This window comes from Podarcis raffonei, chromosome 13 (genome assembly GCF_027172205.1).
Source record: "Podarcis raffonei isolate rPodRaf1 chromosome 13, rPodRaf1.pri, whole genome shotgun sequence".
Taxonomy (NCBI): domain Eukaryota; kingdom Metazoa; phylum Chordata; class Lepidosauria; order Squamata; family Lacertidae; genus Podarcis; species Podarcis raffonei.
Window position 1 is genome coordinate 47195348 of NC_070614.1, and position 20174 is coordinate 47215521.

General features: G+C 42.6%; 2 gene segments (V, D, J or C); both read left to right on the forward strand.

The window, feature by feature from the left end:
- The first annotated feature begins 570 nt into the window (after positions 1–570).
- Positions 571–1057, forward strand: LOC128399148 (immunoglobulin heavy variable 3-21-like). The segment is given in 2 exon segments: positions 571–640; positions 729–1057. Coding segments are annotated over 2 exon segments (375 nt in total).
- Positions 1058–16239: 15182 nt separating this feature from the next.
- On the forward strand, positions 16240–16751 carry LOC128399149 (Ig heavy chain V region 3-like). The segment is given in 2 exon segments: positions 16240–16285; positions 16369–16751. Coding segments are annotated over 2 exon segments (429 nt in total).
- Positions 16752–20174: the final 3423 nt, after the last annotated feature.

The window sequence follows — 20174 nt, forward strand, 5'->3', positions numbered from 1 at the left end:
GATGCGACACATTTTTCATATTTCCTCATTCACACATTGCAAAGGACACGTTATAAAGGACTCTTGTTGCTTTGAGAAAGGCAGAAAGAAGGAACTATGAGCATGCCTTGCCTGGTGCTCTATTACTTGGTCTTAAGGGAGGATAAACTATATTTTCTACCTTTTCATTTAAAACCTTTATGAGATGGCACTGGACATATTTCTCTCTATGCTGAGCTCTTATCTACATTTTTATTTAATTTCCAATCTAAACTTTCTGAAAACTCATTTGATATTTCCATTAATGTTAATGAGCTGTTCACAGCCATCCTTAATAAGGGCACTGGACATGTTCAAAGCAGAAGCCTGTGTTGCTCTTCTAACCTCATACGAATACATAAATCCACCACTGTAAAGAGCTGTGTGAATTGTATGGTAGCAAAAAAAGAGATTTTTGCAAAGACAAGACACAGCTCCAGTTCTACATTGCCAAATGTTTCCGCTAGTCCTTTTATCCTGATGGGTATGTAAATCTTCAGAGAAAACTTCCTCTTTAAAGCAGTCAGACACCCTCCCTTTGCCTGCATGCTTAGGACAACATTTCACACAGGGAAAATGATAGCTTTGCTTCAACTTGTTTTCTTTTCAGCAGCCTTTGGAGGTAAATCCATCCTTTCTGTTGAAGAAAGCTAGTACATTATGGATGTTAAAGACATACACCAGGTCTCTTAAAATGCCTTTCTTTCTAGGTGTCCAGTCAGAGGTCCAGCTGGTTGAGTCAGGAGGGGATGTGAAAAGGCCTGGGGAGTCCCTCCGCCTCTCCTGTCGAGCCTCTGGGTTCACTTTCAACAGCAAATGGATGCACTGGGGAAGACAGGCTCAGGGAAAGGGCCTGGAATGGGTTGCAAGTATAAATGCAGGTTCATCTGACATTCGCTACTTGGATAAAGTGAAGGGACGATTCACCATCTCCAGGGATAATTCCAACAGCCTCCTCCATCTGCAAATGAACAGCCTTAAACCTGAGGACACAGCTGTGTATTACTGTGGAGGAGAGATACACAGTGAGAGGAAGTGAATCTGAACCCAGGCAAAAACCCTCCTTTGCCAGCAGCTGCCTCTGAATTGATTCAGAATCAAGAAATTGAATAAAAGTATTCAGGTAATTCAGACTGATACATTTCTGTGCACATCACAAGGCACACACAAAGAAAGAGTCATGGTGCAAAGAACTGAAAATGCCATCAACCACGACTAACATAAAATGGTGCTTGAAGTATCACTGGTGATTTCATCTGTAATCATTTCCTCATATTTTCCTCAGACATTTTCATGTGAACCAACTTTGTATGAGCCCCTTGAGACCCTGATGCCTTGAGAGACATCTCTCTAGTTCTTCAGCCCATGAGTAATAATTCATGGAGGACTCACAATTGACTCCTCTCCTAATCTAGGTGTCCTATAGATTGGAGGTATTAAAATAAAACCACCATAGATAGTGATTATGAAATACATGAGGAACCATAATGTGGAAACAGGACATGTGCAGTATGATGTGTGCCTAGTTCAACGTTTGTATATCCCTATAGTGATATCTGAGTGGAGAAAAATACTTCTTATTTTAATGTGCGACTGTACTGTCTGGTTCATCTACACCTAGGGCTGGAAACCCTGCAGTGCTGAACCTTGGGATCTCAAATTTCAGCAGCACCCTGTGTGATGCCAAAATCTGAAACCCCCACCTCTCATGCTCCATACTAAATCATAGTTATGGCACCCCAAGACTCCATGTCTAGTGCAACCAAACTTGTAATGTTCCCTTGAATCCACCTCTGACCCCTGGATATTTTGCTGCTCGGAGATTGGGATGGTGTGCAACAGGATTGTCAGGCATGAGTTTGACACCAAAGAAACACAGGTGCCCTCTCTTGCTTAAGATTGGTAAGATAACACCTGGGATTGGTAAAATACCACTTGTTTTGCTAAATGCAAGAATCCCTGACAACTTCTGGCATCCCACAACACATCTTCTGGCATCACTTGAAGGAAAATTCATAAATCTCTCTCACATATTAACCATATTGTCACAATACAAGACCTCAGAACTCCCTACCACCACAACCTCCTCCTCCTCGTCTCCCCAAGGGGGCAGTCATGGTGTGAAGAAAAGAAAATGCCATCGGCCATGACCAAATTAAACTGGTGCTTTAAGTACAGTTGCTGGTTTCATCTGCGAGGCTAATCATTTCCTCAGACATTTCTTGTGAAGCCACATTTTAGGAGCCCCTTGAGATTTGACTCCCTGAGAGACTTTCTCACAATCTTCTCTTATGTCGCCAGCCCATGGGTAGCAATTCATGAAGGGGTAATTCACGGCCTAATCAGCTAGTGTCTGATTCTGGGTGCCCTATTGCCTGAAGACCTCAAAAGAAACATAAATGGTGACTGGACCATGGGCATGGGCATATGACATTTTCTTGTGTGACCCATGAAGATTGTTCTGATTGAAAAGCATACAGTTCACCCCTAGTTTTACCTTTGGGGATGAAAATACTTCTGTTTGCTATTTATGTGAATGAAGCATCTGGTTCATGTAGACCAGGGGTCATCAACTATTCTGGACCCATGGACCTATGTGCCATCCAGAAAAAAAATATCTCATGGTCAGCGCACAGAAACACCACAGTCAACCACACACCACAAACTATTTTCTTGGCTACAATCAAGTGCTACCTTCACACCTAATTTCAACGGGGGAAGTGGAATATACGGAAAGCAAGGGAGATTGCCACATTGCCACCCTCTGATGTAAACACAGCTTTCCTATTTTCTATTTCAAACATGAGAAGGGCAGCAACAAGATTCTATGAGAATGCCTTGTCATTTTCTCCAATATTCTACCTTAAGACAGTGTACCCATATATAAGCTGTATATCGATAGACCCCATGGTGAAAACCATTGCTGAAACAGCACCAACTGCATACACCACAGCCAACTATTCTGTTGGCTAAAGTGTTTATTTATTGAAGTCTAATTTCAGCTGAAGTGGGGCTGGGAGCTGTGCTTCACAGGGAATAGCTCTGTGTGTAAACAGGTAACCATGGGCAGGCCAGAAACAAGGGACCCTGAGAGGGCCTTGTCTTTTGCTCTGATTCTTTACTTCAAGTCAGGATACCTATAAAAAAAAAAAACCTTTTAAAAATATTTTTGCTTAATGGTTAATCAAAGCTTTCCCTTCTGCTGCTTCACTTGAACGTGCCATTCCGGCACAATTCCTCCCTGCAACAATGTCAAGAAATTGTTCACCAGGATTACATGGCATTTTCAAGAGGACATTCTCCCCTCAGATGTTTGTGTATTTTATCCTTAGAAAGATATATATTTCCACCCTTGTTAAGAAGTACTGAAGTTGTACGTTAACGAGGAAGCAGACTTTTTCAAAGACTAGATATGCCTAGTCAGAGGCTGCCTGAAGTCTCTGTTGCTGCTTTTCTCCTGCTGGGTATGCAAATTTTCAGAGAGAGACAATTATTTAGGATGGTCAGACCCCCTCCCTGCACCAGTGACCCTGAATACCTCAGCCCACTTTTCACTCAGTTCTCTAGCAATAGATAAGGGAAATGATACTTTTGCTACAACTTGTTTTATTTTCTGCAGCTTTTGGAGGTATATTAATCCGTTCTCAAATCAAGAAGCATGGGACACTCTGAGTGTAATAACACGCAGCAGTTTTGCTAAAATGCCTTTCTTTTTAGGTGCCCAATCTGGAGTCCTGCTGGTTGAGTCTGGAGGGGATGTCAAGAGACCTGGGGAATCCCTCCGCCTCTCCTGCCAAGCCTCCGGGTTCACCTTCAGCAGCTACTGGATGGCGTGGGTGAGGCAGGCTCCTGGAAAGGGCCTGGATTGGGTGGGAGATATAAGTACAGATTCATCTGCCAAACGCTACTCGGATAAAGTCAAGGGACGGTTCACCATCTCCAGGGTCAATTCCAACAGCCTCCACTATCTGCAAATGAACAACCTGAAACCAGAGGACACGGCTGTGTATTACTGTGCAAGAGACACAGTGAGAGGAAGTGACTCTGCAGCGAAGCAAAAACCCTCCTTTGCCCAAAGACGCTCTCTGAGATATTTGTCCCCATTAGCATGCCAACACTCCCCCACCTGTTTGTTATTTAAGTCTCTGAGGCCAAAGACATATTTAAGGTCAGGATTTTACATGGCTTCAAGCAGCACCTAGTGGTTTGATTCTAGCTTCTATCCCTCTTTTACATGAATTATATAACACACAGGATGATCGCTGTTCATTATATTGTTGTTGATGATGATGATGTTTATTATTGTTGTTGTTGTTGTTGTTGTTGTTGTTGTTGTTGTTGTTAGTTAGGTAGGGTCTTTTACTGCTCAAAGAGGACCAAAGAGGATGCCTTGACACGCAAATAGGAAATGTTTCACAACATGCATATGTATGCAGTCATGACCAGCATGTTTAGTGACACCCCCATGTAAACACAGCTTTTATATTTCTCATTTGCCTATTACAAAGACAGGATTCCCCGTGCTTTGAGAAGAGGAAGAACAAGGAGCTATGAGAATGTTGTGTCATGTGCTCTACATTAAGATGGGATTCTTGTACATGTGCTTTTTGTGTTGTTGATTTTATATTTATTCAAAGCCTTTAAGAGAGGGTATTCCACAAACATTTCATTTCTTTGCTGAGCTGTAATCTACAGTGTTTCTTCATACTTAATCTAAATTTCCTTCCACTTCATTTGACCTTTTCACAGTGAGGCCAAAGTCTCCTCCACAGCCAGTGTGACCAGTAAATACCGCTGACGTACTTAATGTTTTAACTATTTATTTTTTATTTTAAGCTGTATTTTAATCTTGTGAACCATCCTGAGGTTTTATGATGAAAAGTGATATATAACTGTAATAAAATCATAATCATCACCATCACCATCATCTCTCGAACTTCAAAATGGCTACCCCTAGGATGAAAGACGTTGGAGTCCTAAAACTTTTCAATGAGTTTCCCCACCCCTGTCCAAAGGCAAATGCTGGGGAGGAGTACTCCATCTTAATTCACCCAGACAACCTCTGTGCTCCTGCTACATCCTGAGCCTCGCCCCTTCTGTGCTTATGACCTCTTGTCAGTCTACACCTCACCAAACAAAACGGAGAGGGGTGGGTGGAATTGGCTGAACCTTGTCTCTTTCCTTTGCCTATGAAGGCCAATTACCTCCTTTCAAATGTAGAGCACTTTTCTAAATATTTATGCAAAGAAAACATTCAAATATCTCCCTCCTTGCTGAGGAAGCATTTTAAAAAAACAACTCTTGATTTTTTAAGCTGCATTTGAAATTATAGTTGCTTCACACCAGAAGCATCTCTATAGGTGCATCAGTAAGGGAGGATGAAAATAGTAATAGTAATAATAATAATAATAATAATAATAATAATAATAATAATAATGCTGCCAGTCTATTGACTGATCCACCACAACCAACAGTTTTAAAGCATAAAAGAAAGAAAAAATCATCCCCAGTATATTAATTTCTTCCAAACCTTCCTCCTACGCAAATGTCTTTCCATGATAAATGCCCATCCCTTTGAACTCTCCACCACAAGCAGCAGTTTTAAAGGATGAAGGAAAAATCCATCACCAATACATTTATCTCTTCCAAGCCTTCCTCCAACACCAACGTCTTTGATTGAATTTTAAATTCCGTTTATGCCCCCTCCATTAGAACTCCACTCTGTGTGCATTTGCCTTTGTGTGTTTGTTTGTGCAGGGGACAAAGAGGAACCAGCAGCAAACCCTGATCGCCAAAATGGCTTTTATCTGCCTCATGTGCCTCACGGGGGAGGTCACATGTAAATGCCACCAGCAAGTTGGGAATAGTTTCGGATGAAAAGCCCTGAATATAAAATCTTCACTTGCTTCCCAGCCCACAGTCCCCTCTTTCCTGTATCTCTTGGACATTAAGTCATCAACATTATGGAGTTCTTGTTGCTCTTGTTTTCTTTGGTGGCTTTTTCTAAAGGTAAGGGAAGTTCTGCAATGTTAATTTACTTCATGGGGCCATTAGATGACGAACAACCATTCATTGCCATCTTTTTTCTTTCCAAGGGGTCTCCTCAGACATTCAGCTTGTATCATCTGGAGCAGGAATAGTGAGACCATCAGATAATCTCAACCTGCTTTGTAAAGTCACAGGTTTCTCCATCTCTACCCGATACTATCCCCTTCATGGATCACTGCCTTGCCGTGGCGAAGGGGCTTGAAGAACTCAGAGAAGCTATGAACTACGCCGAGCAGGGCACACAAGATGAACAGGTCATAGTGGAGAGTTTTGACCAAATGTGATCCACCTGGAGGAGGAACCGGCAAGCCACTCCAGTATCCTTGCCAAGAAAACTCCATGGACAAAGACAACAGGCATATAAAAGTTATGACGCTGGAAGATGAGCCCCTCAGGTCGGAAGGCGTCCAACATGCTATAGTGTTTTCGAGGCTACCAGCATGAGTTTGACCAAACTGCGGGAGGTAGTGGAGGACAGAGGTGCCTGGCGTGCTCTGGTCCATGGGGTCACGAAGAGTCGGACACGACTAAACGACTAAACAACAACAACAACAACCCGATACTATGCATGGCATTGGATCTGTCAAGCTCCTGGGAAAGGTCTGGAATGGATTGCATGGATATATCCCTATAATGGAGACACAGCATATGCCCCTTCTCTGAAGAGCCGAGCAACCATTTCTTCAGATGCCTCAAAGAATGAGTTCTCCCTCCAGCTGAACTCCCCGACAGCTGCAGACCCCGCTGTGTATTTCTGTGCCCGAGAAGACACAGTGAGACAAAGCCTATTGGGCCCTGTTCAGAAAGTAGAAGTTCTGCTTCTATAAACAAATACACTGTGAAAGTTTTGACAGAGCAATTCTACATTCCACAGATGATGTGGAACAACATCCAAACTGCCTGCCTCTTCAATCTGTAACTTAATGCAGAAATGATTATACTGATGGACACCTGCAGAAGTGACACACAATGGAAATAGACCAATGTGGATCAGTACAACACTTTACCAAATGACTTTGCTGCAGCATTTTTTTCCTACCACCTAAATTCAATATCCAGTTCTGAAAATAGATGATTATTTGTGTTTTGTTTGCTCTTACCTCTGAGTTATGCTTAAGGCTGCTGGTGATAGACCTCAAAAAGAAATGTAGACTTTTTACAAAATTGTGAATTGGCCATTGTGTATTTCTTCATCATCCCATCATCTCTTTGCATGGCGTGAAACCTCCTCTGCAGCACATAGGACATGGGAAACCCGGGTTCAAATACCTACTTGTGCATGAAGCTCACTAGATGATCTTGGGTCAGTCACAGCCTCTCAGTCTGACCTACCTTACTGGGGTATTATGGGAAATATTTGAGGAGGGGGATATTACGTATAGCACCTTGAATTCAAGGGAAAAGCTAGAATAAAATGCTGGAAATAAATATTATAAATTCCATGGGAATTGTGTTTATGTGCATTTGTTTAGTCGTTTTGTTGTGTACGACTCTTTGTGACCCCATGGACCAGAGCACGCCAGGCACTCCTGTCTTCCACTGCCTCCCGCAGTTTTTTATTGTTGTTTATGTGCATACATAACACGTATTCCCAAACACCTACCTCTCCATTGTGGTGAGGAAAAAAAACAGATATGGAAAACATATGGTTTGGCAGCTCTGTTCAGCAATGGTGTGTTCTGTGGTATGTTAAGAGAGGAATTAACTGAAAGAATAATAATTTTAAAAATCAAGATCTTATACTTGAAATGTGTATTAAGTGCAACTACATGTTCGGTGCTGCTTTGCTCTTCCCCAATTCACTAGATGGTATACCCACAAATCTATGCCAAATGTCATTTTGCAAATTAAGCATCTTGTCAGAAACCAAGACTCCTGGAATTATATCCCACCTCTTCCTGTTCCCCACAAGAGGGAAGTGATGGTGTCAAGAACAGAAAATGCTAATGGAAATGAGGTGTGGTCCAGTCAGACAATAGTCAGATCTCCTCTACTGATGCCGTTATTTTCCTTGTTTTTGTCAAGAAAAAAAAAGGACTGCTTGCCAAGGCTTGATAATGCTTGACTGATGCAAGTAAATTTCCTGATTCATGTAGGTATTTGTATTTGCCAAGTCACACATTATATTCATATTAATTTGCCAAGTCTCACCAGAGTTGCCCTGCCCTGAAAAAAGCAGATATGTTCACCTCATCACTATATTCCGCCTTAAAAGGATATTTAATTTGAAGGTCCCTGTGTTTCTCTTTTATAGTGTACTTTAGTAAATAAGCATGTTATTTATTAAAAAAATACATGCAGCAATAAGCCACCAAAGAGCTGCTTCCTCCATGTCAGTTAGGCGCTAACCCTGCCCCAGTTACAAAACCCTGAATTCCTGGGACCACTTTTCACTAAACCATCTCAAATAATTCAAGAGGGGAAATGATAGTTTTGCTTCAACTTCTCTTCTTTTCAACAGCATTTGGAGGTAAATCCATCTTTTCAATTAAAGAAAACTGCTTCATCTTGAGGCCTTACCCATTGTCTCGCTGATAACTGCCCCCTTCCCCCGGCAAACTGTTCTTTAGTGCTCCATTGGAGCAAACAGCCATTTGTGGTTCCTCCAAATTGCAATTTCTTCTTGTATAACACTAAAGAGGGGGTTTTCTCTTGGAAAGTAGTGAAACCGCTCAGACTTGTGTTTTCTAGGCACAACACTAGCAGAAGTATGGACAAGCGACTTAAAATGCCTTTATTTCCAGGTGCTGAATCGGAAATTCAGATGGTTGAGTCGGGGGGGGGGGACAGCAAAAACCTGGGGATTACCTCCGCCTCTCCTGTCAACTTCTGAGTTCACCTTCGGGAGCTCCAACATGTACTGGGTGAGACAGGCCCCTGGGAAGGGCCTGGAATGGCTGGCACTGATAGCTACGGATTCAGTGACAAGTGACTACTTGGATGCAGTGAAAGGTTCTATTTGCAAATGAATAGCCTCAAAGCTGAGGACACGGCAGTGTATTAAGGTATTAGCTACACAGTGGTGGGAAGCGAATCGGAAGTCAAGAAAGAACCCTTTCTTGCTTACAGCTGAACTGAGTAGGTTCAGTTGCAAGAAAGAAAAGAAAATTATTTAAATAATTGAGGCACTAGTCGGATCCCTATATTTCCATTCTCACAAAAAAAGCTATGTGCATACAACATTACAAGTTTTAATGTTGGTGGTTCAATTATTATTCCTATTCCAAATCTCTACATTTGTGGCCTGATTTGATCCAAAATACAGGTGTCTTGTATGTTTATTTGGGAGATGGTCATGGATTGCAGGAGGCACCTGTTTCACACAAGACAAAAATCTTCCTTCTACTTCAACAGGAGTACAGTAGTTTATAAAGAAGACAAAACATGGTTAACCACAAGGTCAAATGGCATCTGAGTAACATATGTTGCCCTGTGTTTTCTACCACAAAACAAATCATTTCCTCATCTGCTTCCTTGAAAATGAATATTGTACAGACCCCTTGAGAGTTTGCCCCCTCAAGAGACTTCTGCATAATTTTGGAGTCCACTTTCCAACACATTTCTATGATTAAAAATGAAATGTGGCTGAAAATTTAGTTTGGATGAGAGGCAGTTGACCAAACAGGACATGAGAAGCTAAAATCAATGAGAAAATGTTTATTTTAAAGGCAGCAGAAGTGAGTACGCTTCAACCTAAAAAACTGTGTCCAGTTCTGGGTGCCACAATTAAACAAGGATATTGACAAGTTGGAAAGTGTGCCAAGGAGGGCGACTACATGCATAGCTCAGTTGGTAGAGCATGAGATTCTTAATCTCAGGTCATGAGTTGGAGCCCATGTTGGGCAAAAGATTCCTGCTTTGCAGGTTGTTGGATTTGATGATTGCTGTGGTCCTTCTAGCTCTACAATTCAGTGGTTCTATAATAGCCAAATAATTATTAAATGGAAAAATAAGGCATAATATGAATAAGGAATTTAACTATTAATCTTTATTTAGGTAAAGGTAAATGGACCTCTGACAGTTAAGTTGAGTCGCAAAGGACTCTGGGGTAGCGGCGCTCATCTTGTTTTACAGGCCGAGGGAGCCAGCGTTTCTCTGCTCCGCAGTCAGTTTTTCCAGGTCATGTGTCCAGCATGAATAAGCCGGTTCTGGCGCCACAGAACACTGACACCAGGACAGCACATGGAAACACCATTTACCTTCCCACTAGAACGGTACCTATTAATCTACTTGCACTTTTTGGCGTGCTTTCGAACTGCTAGGTTGGCAGGAGCTGGGACCGAGCAATGGAAGCTTACCCCATCGCAGGGATTCGAACCACCGACCTTTTGATCGGCAAGTCCAAAGCTCAGTGGTTTAGGCTACAGTATCACCTGCGTCCCTAATCTTTATTTAGAGAAGCAATAAGAAACTTTTTTTAAGAAATAAAAATTATGCCATGCAAAACTAATATTTTTTAACAGTTTCACAACATTCACCAGTGCAAACTAGCTGTATTCTCTGGTTTGGGCAAGATATTAAAGAACAACCACAATAGAGATTGAATTGATATACATTTAATGTTTCCCCTTGATCAACTTCTTTGACCAATTTCAAAGTAATTTTGAATGAAATGTACTTTCAGGCACATACTTCAAACCCTTTACCCCTCCCCCCATTATTTATATATTTGATTGTTTCCATCTTTGAAATCCTGCAGCCTGTGTGCATGAGGGGGATACATAAGCCCATCAAGGTTAAGAGCTATGCAAATTGTGCAGTATATTTTTGTCAGGTCACCATTTGCTTCCAGTCAGACATTGTCAGATGTCTTTGTTGATACTTTTATCCTCCTGGTTATGTAAATTTCAGAGAGAGCTTCCTCTTTAAAGCAGTCAAACACTCTCCCTATCCCTGCATACTAGGGACCGCATTTTGGTCAAATCTCTCAAAGCATCAGGCAGGCAAAAATGATAGCTTTGCTTCAGCTTGTTTTCTTTTCAGCAGCTTTAGGAGGTAAATTTCTCATACCAGTTATCCAAGGTTGGTACATTCTGGGTGATGTTAACATGCAGCAGACTTCTTAAAATGCCTTTCTTTCCAGGTGTCCAATCTGAGGTCCAGCTGGTGGAGTCTGGAGGAGATGTGAAAAAGCCTGGGGAGCCCCTCCGCCTCTCCTGTCGAGCCTCTGGGTTTAACTTTGGGGGCTATGGCATGAACTGGGTGAGACAGGTTCCAGGGAAGGGCCTGGAATGGGTGGCCTACATAAGCTACAATTCAGGTGCAATGTACTACTTGGATAAAGTGAAGGGAAGATTCACCATCTCCAGGGACAATTCCAACGGCTACCTTTATCTGCAAATGAACAGCCTTAAACCCGAGGACACTGCTGTGTATTACTGTGCAAGATACACAGTGAGAGGAAGTGAATCTGAAGCCAGACAAAAACCCTCCTTTAATCAAAAAAGAGGAGTTGCATTCTCTGCAACCTTCCACATAAAAATAGGGATATTATATCAGCTGCCAGAGATCAAGTAAACCTGTTAAGATAATTTTGTCCCATGGTCTGCCACCTTCTTTTCCCCGGTCCCCATTCACACACAGGCAGCTAGCTAGTCATGCAGCTGTACACCTGGGAATTTTGCTAGGCAAACTATATTGATTTATTGGTGTTATTATTATGAATTTGTCATTTGCTTTACCATACCCACGGCAATCCAATGAGACTTACAACCCAAGAGACAACAAACCCCACATAGATACAATAAAACCAAGAGGAAAGAGAACTACATTAAAAACACCTCATCCACTTCTAAGAGACCACGGATAGTTAATGGGCAAAGGCCTGGTTATAGAGGAAAGGTTTTGCCTGTTGCCTACAGATGTATAATGATGGTTCCAGACGATTCTCACTGGGGAGAGCATACCACAAACAGGGAGCCATTGCAGAAAAGGCTCCTTCTCACTTTTCCACCCTCCAGGCCTCTTGTGGAGGAGGAACATGAAAAAAACAGCCTAAATTATGATCTCAGGGTCCGGATCAGATCTACAAATACAAATATCTACACATTTATTTTTTAAATGTGACTCAGTTCTCTTTTTCATTTACACTAAGGGCCATCAAACATTCTATAATGGGCACTATACACACCTACCACAACCAGCTACACACCACAACTTGTTCTATTGGCTACACTAAAGAGCTTATTTGAAACCAAATTTCCATTGGGGAGAGAGGATATTGTCAGAAGTGTGTTAGCCCTCTTGGGTAGGCACCATTTTGGGCTGGCATTCCCCTGTTTGCCAGGAACTGACTTGGGATTCCCAGGCAGTAAAGGAAGGCTCTGGCCAAACTTGCTGCCTGAGTAATTTTCCTGTCCACTTGCCTAATAAGCAAATCGGGAGCAAGCATGGGCAACCAAGTTAAAGCTTGTTCCTCCAGTATATAATACAGGCCTGTGGCTTGTTCTGCAGCCACTTTTCGTTGGATCCCCACCCACCCACTTTACATATTGCTATTGCATGTTGTTCTGCTCCACTTTGCTATGGCATAGCCAATCACCGTATTGGGGGCCAGGTTGAAATTTTCCCACTCAGCCCTCTGCTTTTTGCCACCCTCATTGTAATTGTCACAACTTTGACAGTTTAGGCATTGGATAGGTGTAGTCTTGTTCTGAGGGGAGGTTGTAGCCTCTGCCTTCAAAATGGGGTATCCTGTTAAAGGGATCGTGGGGAGAGGCTTCTGTCTGGATGCCCAGACAGGGGTGAGGGGCCACAACACTCCCCAGATGCAATCCAGTGGGTGAGATACCCCTTGATGTAGGTCAGGGACTCCCTCATTTCTTGTTGTCCCCAAAACACAAGTTCTTTTAGCAGGAAGGGGTGGGGTATAGAAAATACCTATGCCAAACTTTTGTTGTCAATAAAGTTGTGGCCTGATTTCACCCAAGTATTGGTTGTTGTGTATCTTATTCTTAGTAATGGGGAGGACCAAAGAGTAGGGAGGATGCATTAACATGCAAGCAGGGAATGTTTCTGAACGTGTATATGCACCCATATAACACTCCGCCCAATGTAAATCAAACTTTTGTATTTCTCATTTACATCTTACAAAGACAGGATTCCCCATGCTTTGAGAAGAGCAATAACAAGGAGCTATGAGAATGTTATGTTATGTGCTCTACTATTCTACATTAAGACAGAACTCCCTACCACGGCAACCTCCTCCTCCTCGTCTCCCCAAGGGGGCAGTCATGGTGCGAAGAACAGAAAATGCCATCGACCATAAGTACAGTTGGTGGTTTCATCTGCGGCACTAATCATTTCCTCAGACATTTCTTGTGAAGCCACATTTTAGGAGCCCCTTTAGATTTGACTCCATGAGAGACTTTCTCACAATCTTCTCTATGTTGCCAGCTTTCGGAGGTAAATTCATCCGTTCTCAAATCAAGAAGCATGGGACACTCTGAGTGTTAATAACATGCAGCAGTTATGCTAAAATGCCTTTCTTTTTAGGTGCCCAATCTGAAGTTCTGCTGGTTGAGTCTGGAGGGGATGTCAAGTGACCTGGGGAGTCCCTCCACCTCTCCTGTCAAGTTCACCTTCAGCGGCTGCTGGATGGCGTGGATGAGGCAGGCTCCTGGAAGGGGCCTGGAATGGGTGGGATATATACGTACAGATTCATCTGGCAAACGCTACTCAGATAGAGTCAAGGGACGGTTCACCACCTCCATGGACAATTCCAACAGCCTCCTCTATCTGCAAATGAACAACCTGAAACCTGAGGACACGGCTGCGTATTACTGTGCAAGAGACACAGTGAGAGGAAGTGAATCCGAAGCCAGGCAAAAACTTTCCTTTGCTCACATCTTTTCTCTGCAAGCTGCAAGAGACTGAAGATAACTGAAACAAAAAGTCTGACTACTACCTTTCCAGAGTTCCCATTCACACAGCCGTACCCTTCACACAAAGCTACCCTAACATACACTGACATATTTGACGGGGGTTTTCTGTGCAAGCTAAAATGGTCACACCAATGTCAGTTGCAATTTCTGTTTTTATGGTGCTGCTCTTCCTCTACCATGGACCTAAGAAAGAAAGGGTCACGGTCCACCCAGGAAACACTAAACTCCACCCCCCTCTGCCTTTTGGTAAGCTTCCAATCCCACGTTTTTTACACACATTCCTACAGAACACTCATTGCAGTACCCAACTCTGCAAACACATTGCATGTATGGGAAACAATCTGCAGCCATAAAAGGCTGCACATTTCTTCTCACCCCATTCCACCATTCCCTTGTTACAGGTAGGCAAAACCTAGGGTAACCTTTTCTCTGACAGCTCATGGTCTGAAGAACACAAAATGGTACCACCAATGACTGAAATAAAATGGTTCTCCAAATACCATAGGTCTTTTCATCTGTGAGACTATTCCCTCAGCTGTTTTCTTCTGTTTGGTTTTTTTAAAAATAATATTTATTCAAATTTTAAAGATTACAAGGAAAATATTAAAAAAAATACAGAAAAAATACAAACTGTTAAAAAAAATAATTTGATGAGAGTTGGAAAAATCGTGGAATGAAATTTTTATGACCCTAGGGGAAATGTCTTAAGAGATTAAGTTTAAATATATCAGTTTTAAGGAGAAGTAAGATTAAATAAAGTAAAAATGGATGCCTAATTGGTGAAAGAAGAGAATGTAAAATTACAGTATATTAAGATAAATTATTAGGATAAAGAAGATTGGAAAAAAATCAAAGTTTATCTACAGAAATATTGTAAAATCAAGGAATGTTAGAAGGAATGAAGTAATGTGATTTTAGCAGAAATGATATAAAGGATTAAGTAAAAAATGGACTTTTTAACTGGTGAAAGATGAGAAAGCCACTCCCGAATTTAGGAGGGGGGGGTGTTGCGGGCTCATGACCCCGCCCACACACACTCTCGCGGGGCTGGTGCCAGCCCCGCGGGAACCAGGGATTCCCTTTTATTATTCATCTCCTGCAGCCTCAGCCAATCGGCTGGCAGCAGGGGCGGGCCGACCTAGGGGCACTTAAGGTCGGGGCAGCCCTTGGCTCGCCCCTTTTCCTCCTTCGCAGCAGCTGTGTTTTCCCACCCACCCGCCCTTTAGGTTTAGCATTCAGACTTTGCTATGGGCTTTGGCTGGTCGCCGCAAGGGGCCTGGTAGGAGTTTTTCCATTTGGCTAATTGGCTGGAATTTTGAAGCCACTTGGTTTTTTCGCCTACCTCGTAGCAAACGTCACAACTTCTTGGTCTTGGCGGTTAGGCATTGGCCGGGGTATTGTTATGCAAATGAGATGGGGGGGAGGAACGCCATCACCTCCCCCACTTCTTGAAGGGTAGTTCGTTAAAGGACTCCGAGGGGCGTCGCCTCGTCCGAAACCTACGGAGGCTAGGGCCTAAAGCGCGCTCCCGAGTGGTAACCCCTCGGGGAGCGACTAGGGATGTGCATCTCGGGGGCTCCCCCTGCTGGTGTTTAACCCTTCCCGGTTAGAACCGGATAGTCTGTTAGGGCCAATGCCTAAGCCAATACCGCTCTTTCCTGTAATCAATAAAGTTGTGGCCATTTTTCGCCCATTAACCTAAATTCTGGTGTCCTGTGTCTTTATTTACTCCATCTGTGGGAGGGGGAGGGAATAGCCACGCAATGTAAAATTACAGTATATTAAGATAAATTACTAGGATAAAAACAAAGTCGGAAAGGATTTGCTGAAATACTTAATTGAACTAGAATACAAAAAAGGGAGGTGTGAGGAGGTCAAGGGAATAAGCAAAGGAAAGAAAGCTATGTAAAGGTATTCCCTCAGCTGTTTTCTTCTGAGGGGGGAAACCAGGGGACTTTGACTCCCTGAAAAAAGTGTATTACATTTCTTTATATTTCTTTAGGTCTTGGGTTGCAGTGAACAGGAGAGAAATGTGTCTACTTGTGTCAACATCTTGAGCCACTGCTTTATGCCCTGTTTATTACCATAAATCATGCTTACGCTCAATGAAATTTGTCTGCTGAAGGCCTTTTGCTCTTTTATCCTGAGGAATATGCAAATGCACTGACAACATCCTGTTCAAGTCCTCTATATACTCACCCTGCCCCAGCAACACCCAAAGACACATCTCAGTCTGCCTGCCTTGATGACCAGATTTCATTTAATCTATTGGAAAACAGAAGAATTGGAAATGACATTTTGGCTTCATTGTCTTTTCCTTTTAGCAGTATTTGAAGGTAATTTCTCTTCTTCTGAAGAGGACTGTTAGGTTTTAGCTATTCATGGGCCTGCAGTGTAATTATAGTATTTTCACTTCCAGGTGTCCAGTCAGAAATGCAGCTCAGGGAATCTGGAGGGGATATCAAGAGACCTGGGGAATCCCTCCGCCTCTCCTGTCAAGCCTCTGGTTTGGACTTCAGTAACTATTGGATGAGCTGGGTGAGACAGGTTCCAGGGAAGGGCCTGGAATGGGTGGCCTACATAAACTCCAATTCAGCTGCAATGTACTACCTGGATAAAGTGAAAGGAAGATTCACCATCTCCAGAGACAATTCCAACAGCCTCCTCTATCTGCAAATGAACAACCTTAAACCCGAGGACACGGCTGTGTATTACTGTGCAAGAGACACAGTGAGAGGAAGTGAATCTGAAGCCAGACAAAAACCCTTCTTTTCTCATGACTGCTCTCAATTACAATCTTGAGGAACAAACATTGCAGCTTATAGTTTAAAGGAATATTTTCTTGTCCCCTTTTGCACATCAGCATTTATCATCCCATTTTACAACGGGGCCCCAAAACACATTCCAGATCATGGGTTTGCACAGACTCTAGTAGCAGTCAGAGGTTCCAGCTATTTTCACTACACTTCACATTGCTCTTCGTTGCAGGACTCAGGTAGCCATCGGACCAGGGAAAGGGTGCAATATCTATTGCTTGACACTGTTTGAGAGGGGGGAACATAGCTCTTAGGAATATAGAAATATTGATCCTGACTTCAACACCTTCCTAGATAGGGTTTAATTCTGGTTTCTATCACTGTTTTCCATGGGTTATGTAACAATCATGCTCACTCTCTACACTTCTCTAAAATGTTAGGGCCTTTTTATGTTTAATTGAACATATTGGGTGTAAATCACTATCCGCATGTGTGCACATGCCTCTGTTGAGATAGCATGATATTTATGTAGTGCATCTATTCCCCCCCCCCATAAGCTACTCTTTCATTAACTGTGGGCACAAAAGTTCTTCATTGTGTACACAGGTTGGAATATGCAAACCTTTAGAGCAACACACATTTGTCTCCAAGAACAGAGTTCTGCTTCTCATAAAAGAGTATGTGGGGGGTTCTCTTGTGGGCTGGACATTTATCAGGATTCAGAAATGCATGTGTTACAAACATTTCCACCCACACAGGGAGAGTCATTCATCAGAAGAAGAAGAAGAGTTTGGATTTGATATCCCACCTTTCACTCGCCTTCAGGAGTCTCAAAGCGGCTAACATTCTCCTTTCCCTTCCTCCCCCACAACAAACACTCTGTGAGGTAAGTGGGGCTGAGAGACTTCAAAGAAGTGTGACTAGCCCAAGGTCACCCAGCAGCTGCATGTGGAGGAGCGGAGACTCGAACCCGGTTCCCCAGATTATAAGACTACCGCTCTTAACCCCTACACCACACTGGCTCAAAAGAGCTGAGGGCTCTATCTATGCAAGTTAACAGGAATACACACCTCAGTCAGGTGCAAATTCTGTTCCCGTGAAGCTGCTCTTCTTCTCACAATTCTCTGTGTGTTATCAGCTCATGGGGAACAATTCCAAGGGCATGAACATGTGATATTTTCTTATGTAAATCATGTACATGTGTAAACAGGATTTAATCCAAACAATTTGTGCCTAGTTCTACATTTGGATATACCAATAGAGACTTTTTGCACTGAGAAAGATACTCCCGTTTTGGGGTTTTATTTGTGACTCAAGTGTCTGCTTCATGTAGACCAAGGGCCACCAACAACTCATGGGTCCTTATGGATATCAGGAAAATCTGTCATGGGCACTATGCACAAACATCACAACCACCCATCACACACCACAACCTGTTATATAGACTGAGCTTATATAAAGGCTAATTTCTTGGGGAAGGAGAATCAGGGAAGCTTTCTGCAGATACATGGGCACCTATGGGCAGCATGTTAGCAACCCTGGATGTAACACATATTTCATATTTCCTCATTCACACATTGCAAAGAACACATTATAAAGGACTCTTATTGCTTAGAGTGCTCTATTACTTGGTCTTAAGGCAGGATAAACTGTATTTTCTACCTTTTCATTTAAATCCTTTACAAGATGGCACTGGACATTTTTCTCTCTATGCTGACCTCTTATCTACATTTTTATTTAATTTCCTGTCTAAACTTTCTGAAAACTCATTTGATATTTCCATTAATGTTAATGAGCCATTCACAGCCATCATTAATAAGGGCACTGGACATGTTCAAATCAGAAGCCTGTGTTGCTCTTCTAACCTCATACGGATACATAAATCCACCACTTTAAAGAGCTGTGTGCATTGTACTGTAGCAAAGAAGGATATTTTTGCAAAGAGCAGACACACCTCCAGTTCCACATTGCCAAATGTTTCTGCTAGTCCTTTTATCCTAATTGGTATGTAAATCTTCAGAGAAAACTTCCTCTTTAAAGCAGTCAGACACCCTCCCTTTGCCTGCATGCTTGGGACAACATTTCACACAGGGAAAATGATAGCTTCAACTTGTTTTCTTTTCAGCAGCCTTTGGAGGTAAATCCATCCCTTCTGTTGAAGAAAGCTAGTACAATAAGGGTGTTAAAGACATACAACAGGTCTCTTAACATGCCTTTCTTTCTAGGTGTCCAGTCAGAAATCCAGCTGGTTGAGTCAGAAGGGGATGTGAAAAGGCCTGGGGAGTCCCTCCGCCTCTCCTGTCGAGCCTCTGGGTTCACTTTCAACAGCAAATGGATGCACAGGGGAAGACAGGCTCAGGGAAAGGGCCTGGAATGGGTTGCAAGTATAAATGCAGGTTCATCTGACATTCGCTACTTGGATAAAGTGAAGGGAAGATTCACCATCTCCAGGGATAATTCCAACAGCCTCCTCTATCTGCAAATGAACAGCCTTAAACCTGAGGACAGGGCTGTGTATTACTGTGGAGCAGAGATACACAGTGAGAGGAAGTGAATCTGAACCCAGGCAAAAACCTTCCTTTGCCAGCAGCTTCCTCTGACTTGATTCAGAATCAAGAAATTGAATAAAAGTATTCAGGTAATTCAGACTGATACATTTCTGTGCACGTCACAAGGAACACACAAAGGGAGAGTCATGGTGCAAAGAACTGAAAATGCCATCAACCACGACTAACATAAAATGGTGCTTGAAGTCCCATTGGTGATTTCATCTGTAATCATTTCCTCATATTTTCCTCAGACATTTTCATGTGAACCAACTTTGTATGAGCCCCTTGAGACCCTAATGCCTTGAGAGACATCTCTCTAGTTCTTCAGCCCATGAGTAATAATTCATGGAGGAGGAATCCATGACACAATTGACTTCTCCCCTAATCTAGGTGTTCTATAGATTGGAGGCATTAAAATAAAACCACCATAGATAGTGATTATGCAATACATGAGGAACCATAATGTGAAGTATGATGTGTGCCTAGTTCAACCTTTGTATGCCTATAGTGATATTTGAGTGGAGAAAAATACTTTATATTTTAAAGTGTGACTCCACTGTGTGGTTCATCTACACAAAGGACTGGAAACCCTGCAGTGCTGAAGCTTGGGATCTCAAATTTCAGCAGCTTGCTGTGCGATGCCAAAATCTGAAACCCCCACCTCTCATGCCTCATACTAAGTCATAGTTATGGCACACCAAGACTCCATGTCTAGTGCAACCAATCTTGTCATGTTCCCTTGAATCCAACTCTGACCCCTGGAAATTTTGCTACTTGGAGATTGGGATGGTGTGCAACAGAATTGTCTGGCATGAGTTTGACACCAAACAAACACAGGTGCCCTCTCTTGCTAAAGATTGGTAAGATAACACTTGGGATTGGTAAATTAACACTTGTTTTGCTGAATGCAAGAATCCCTG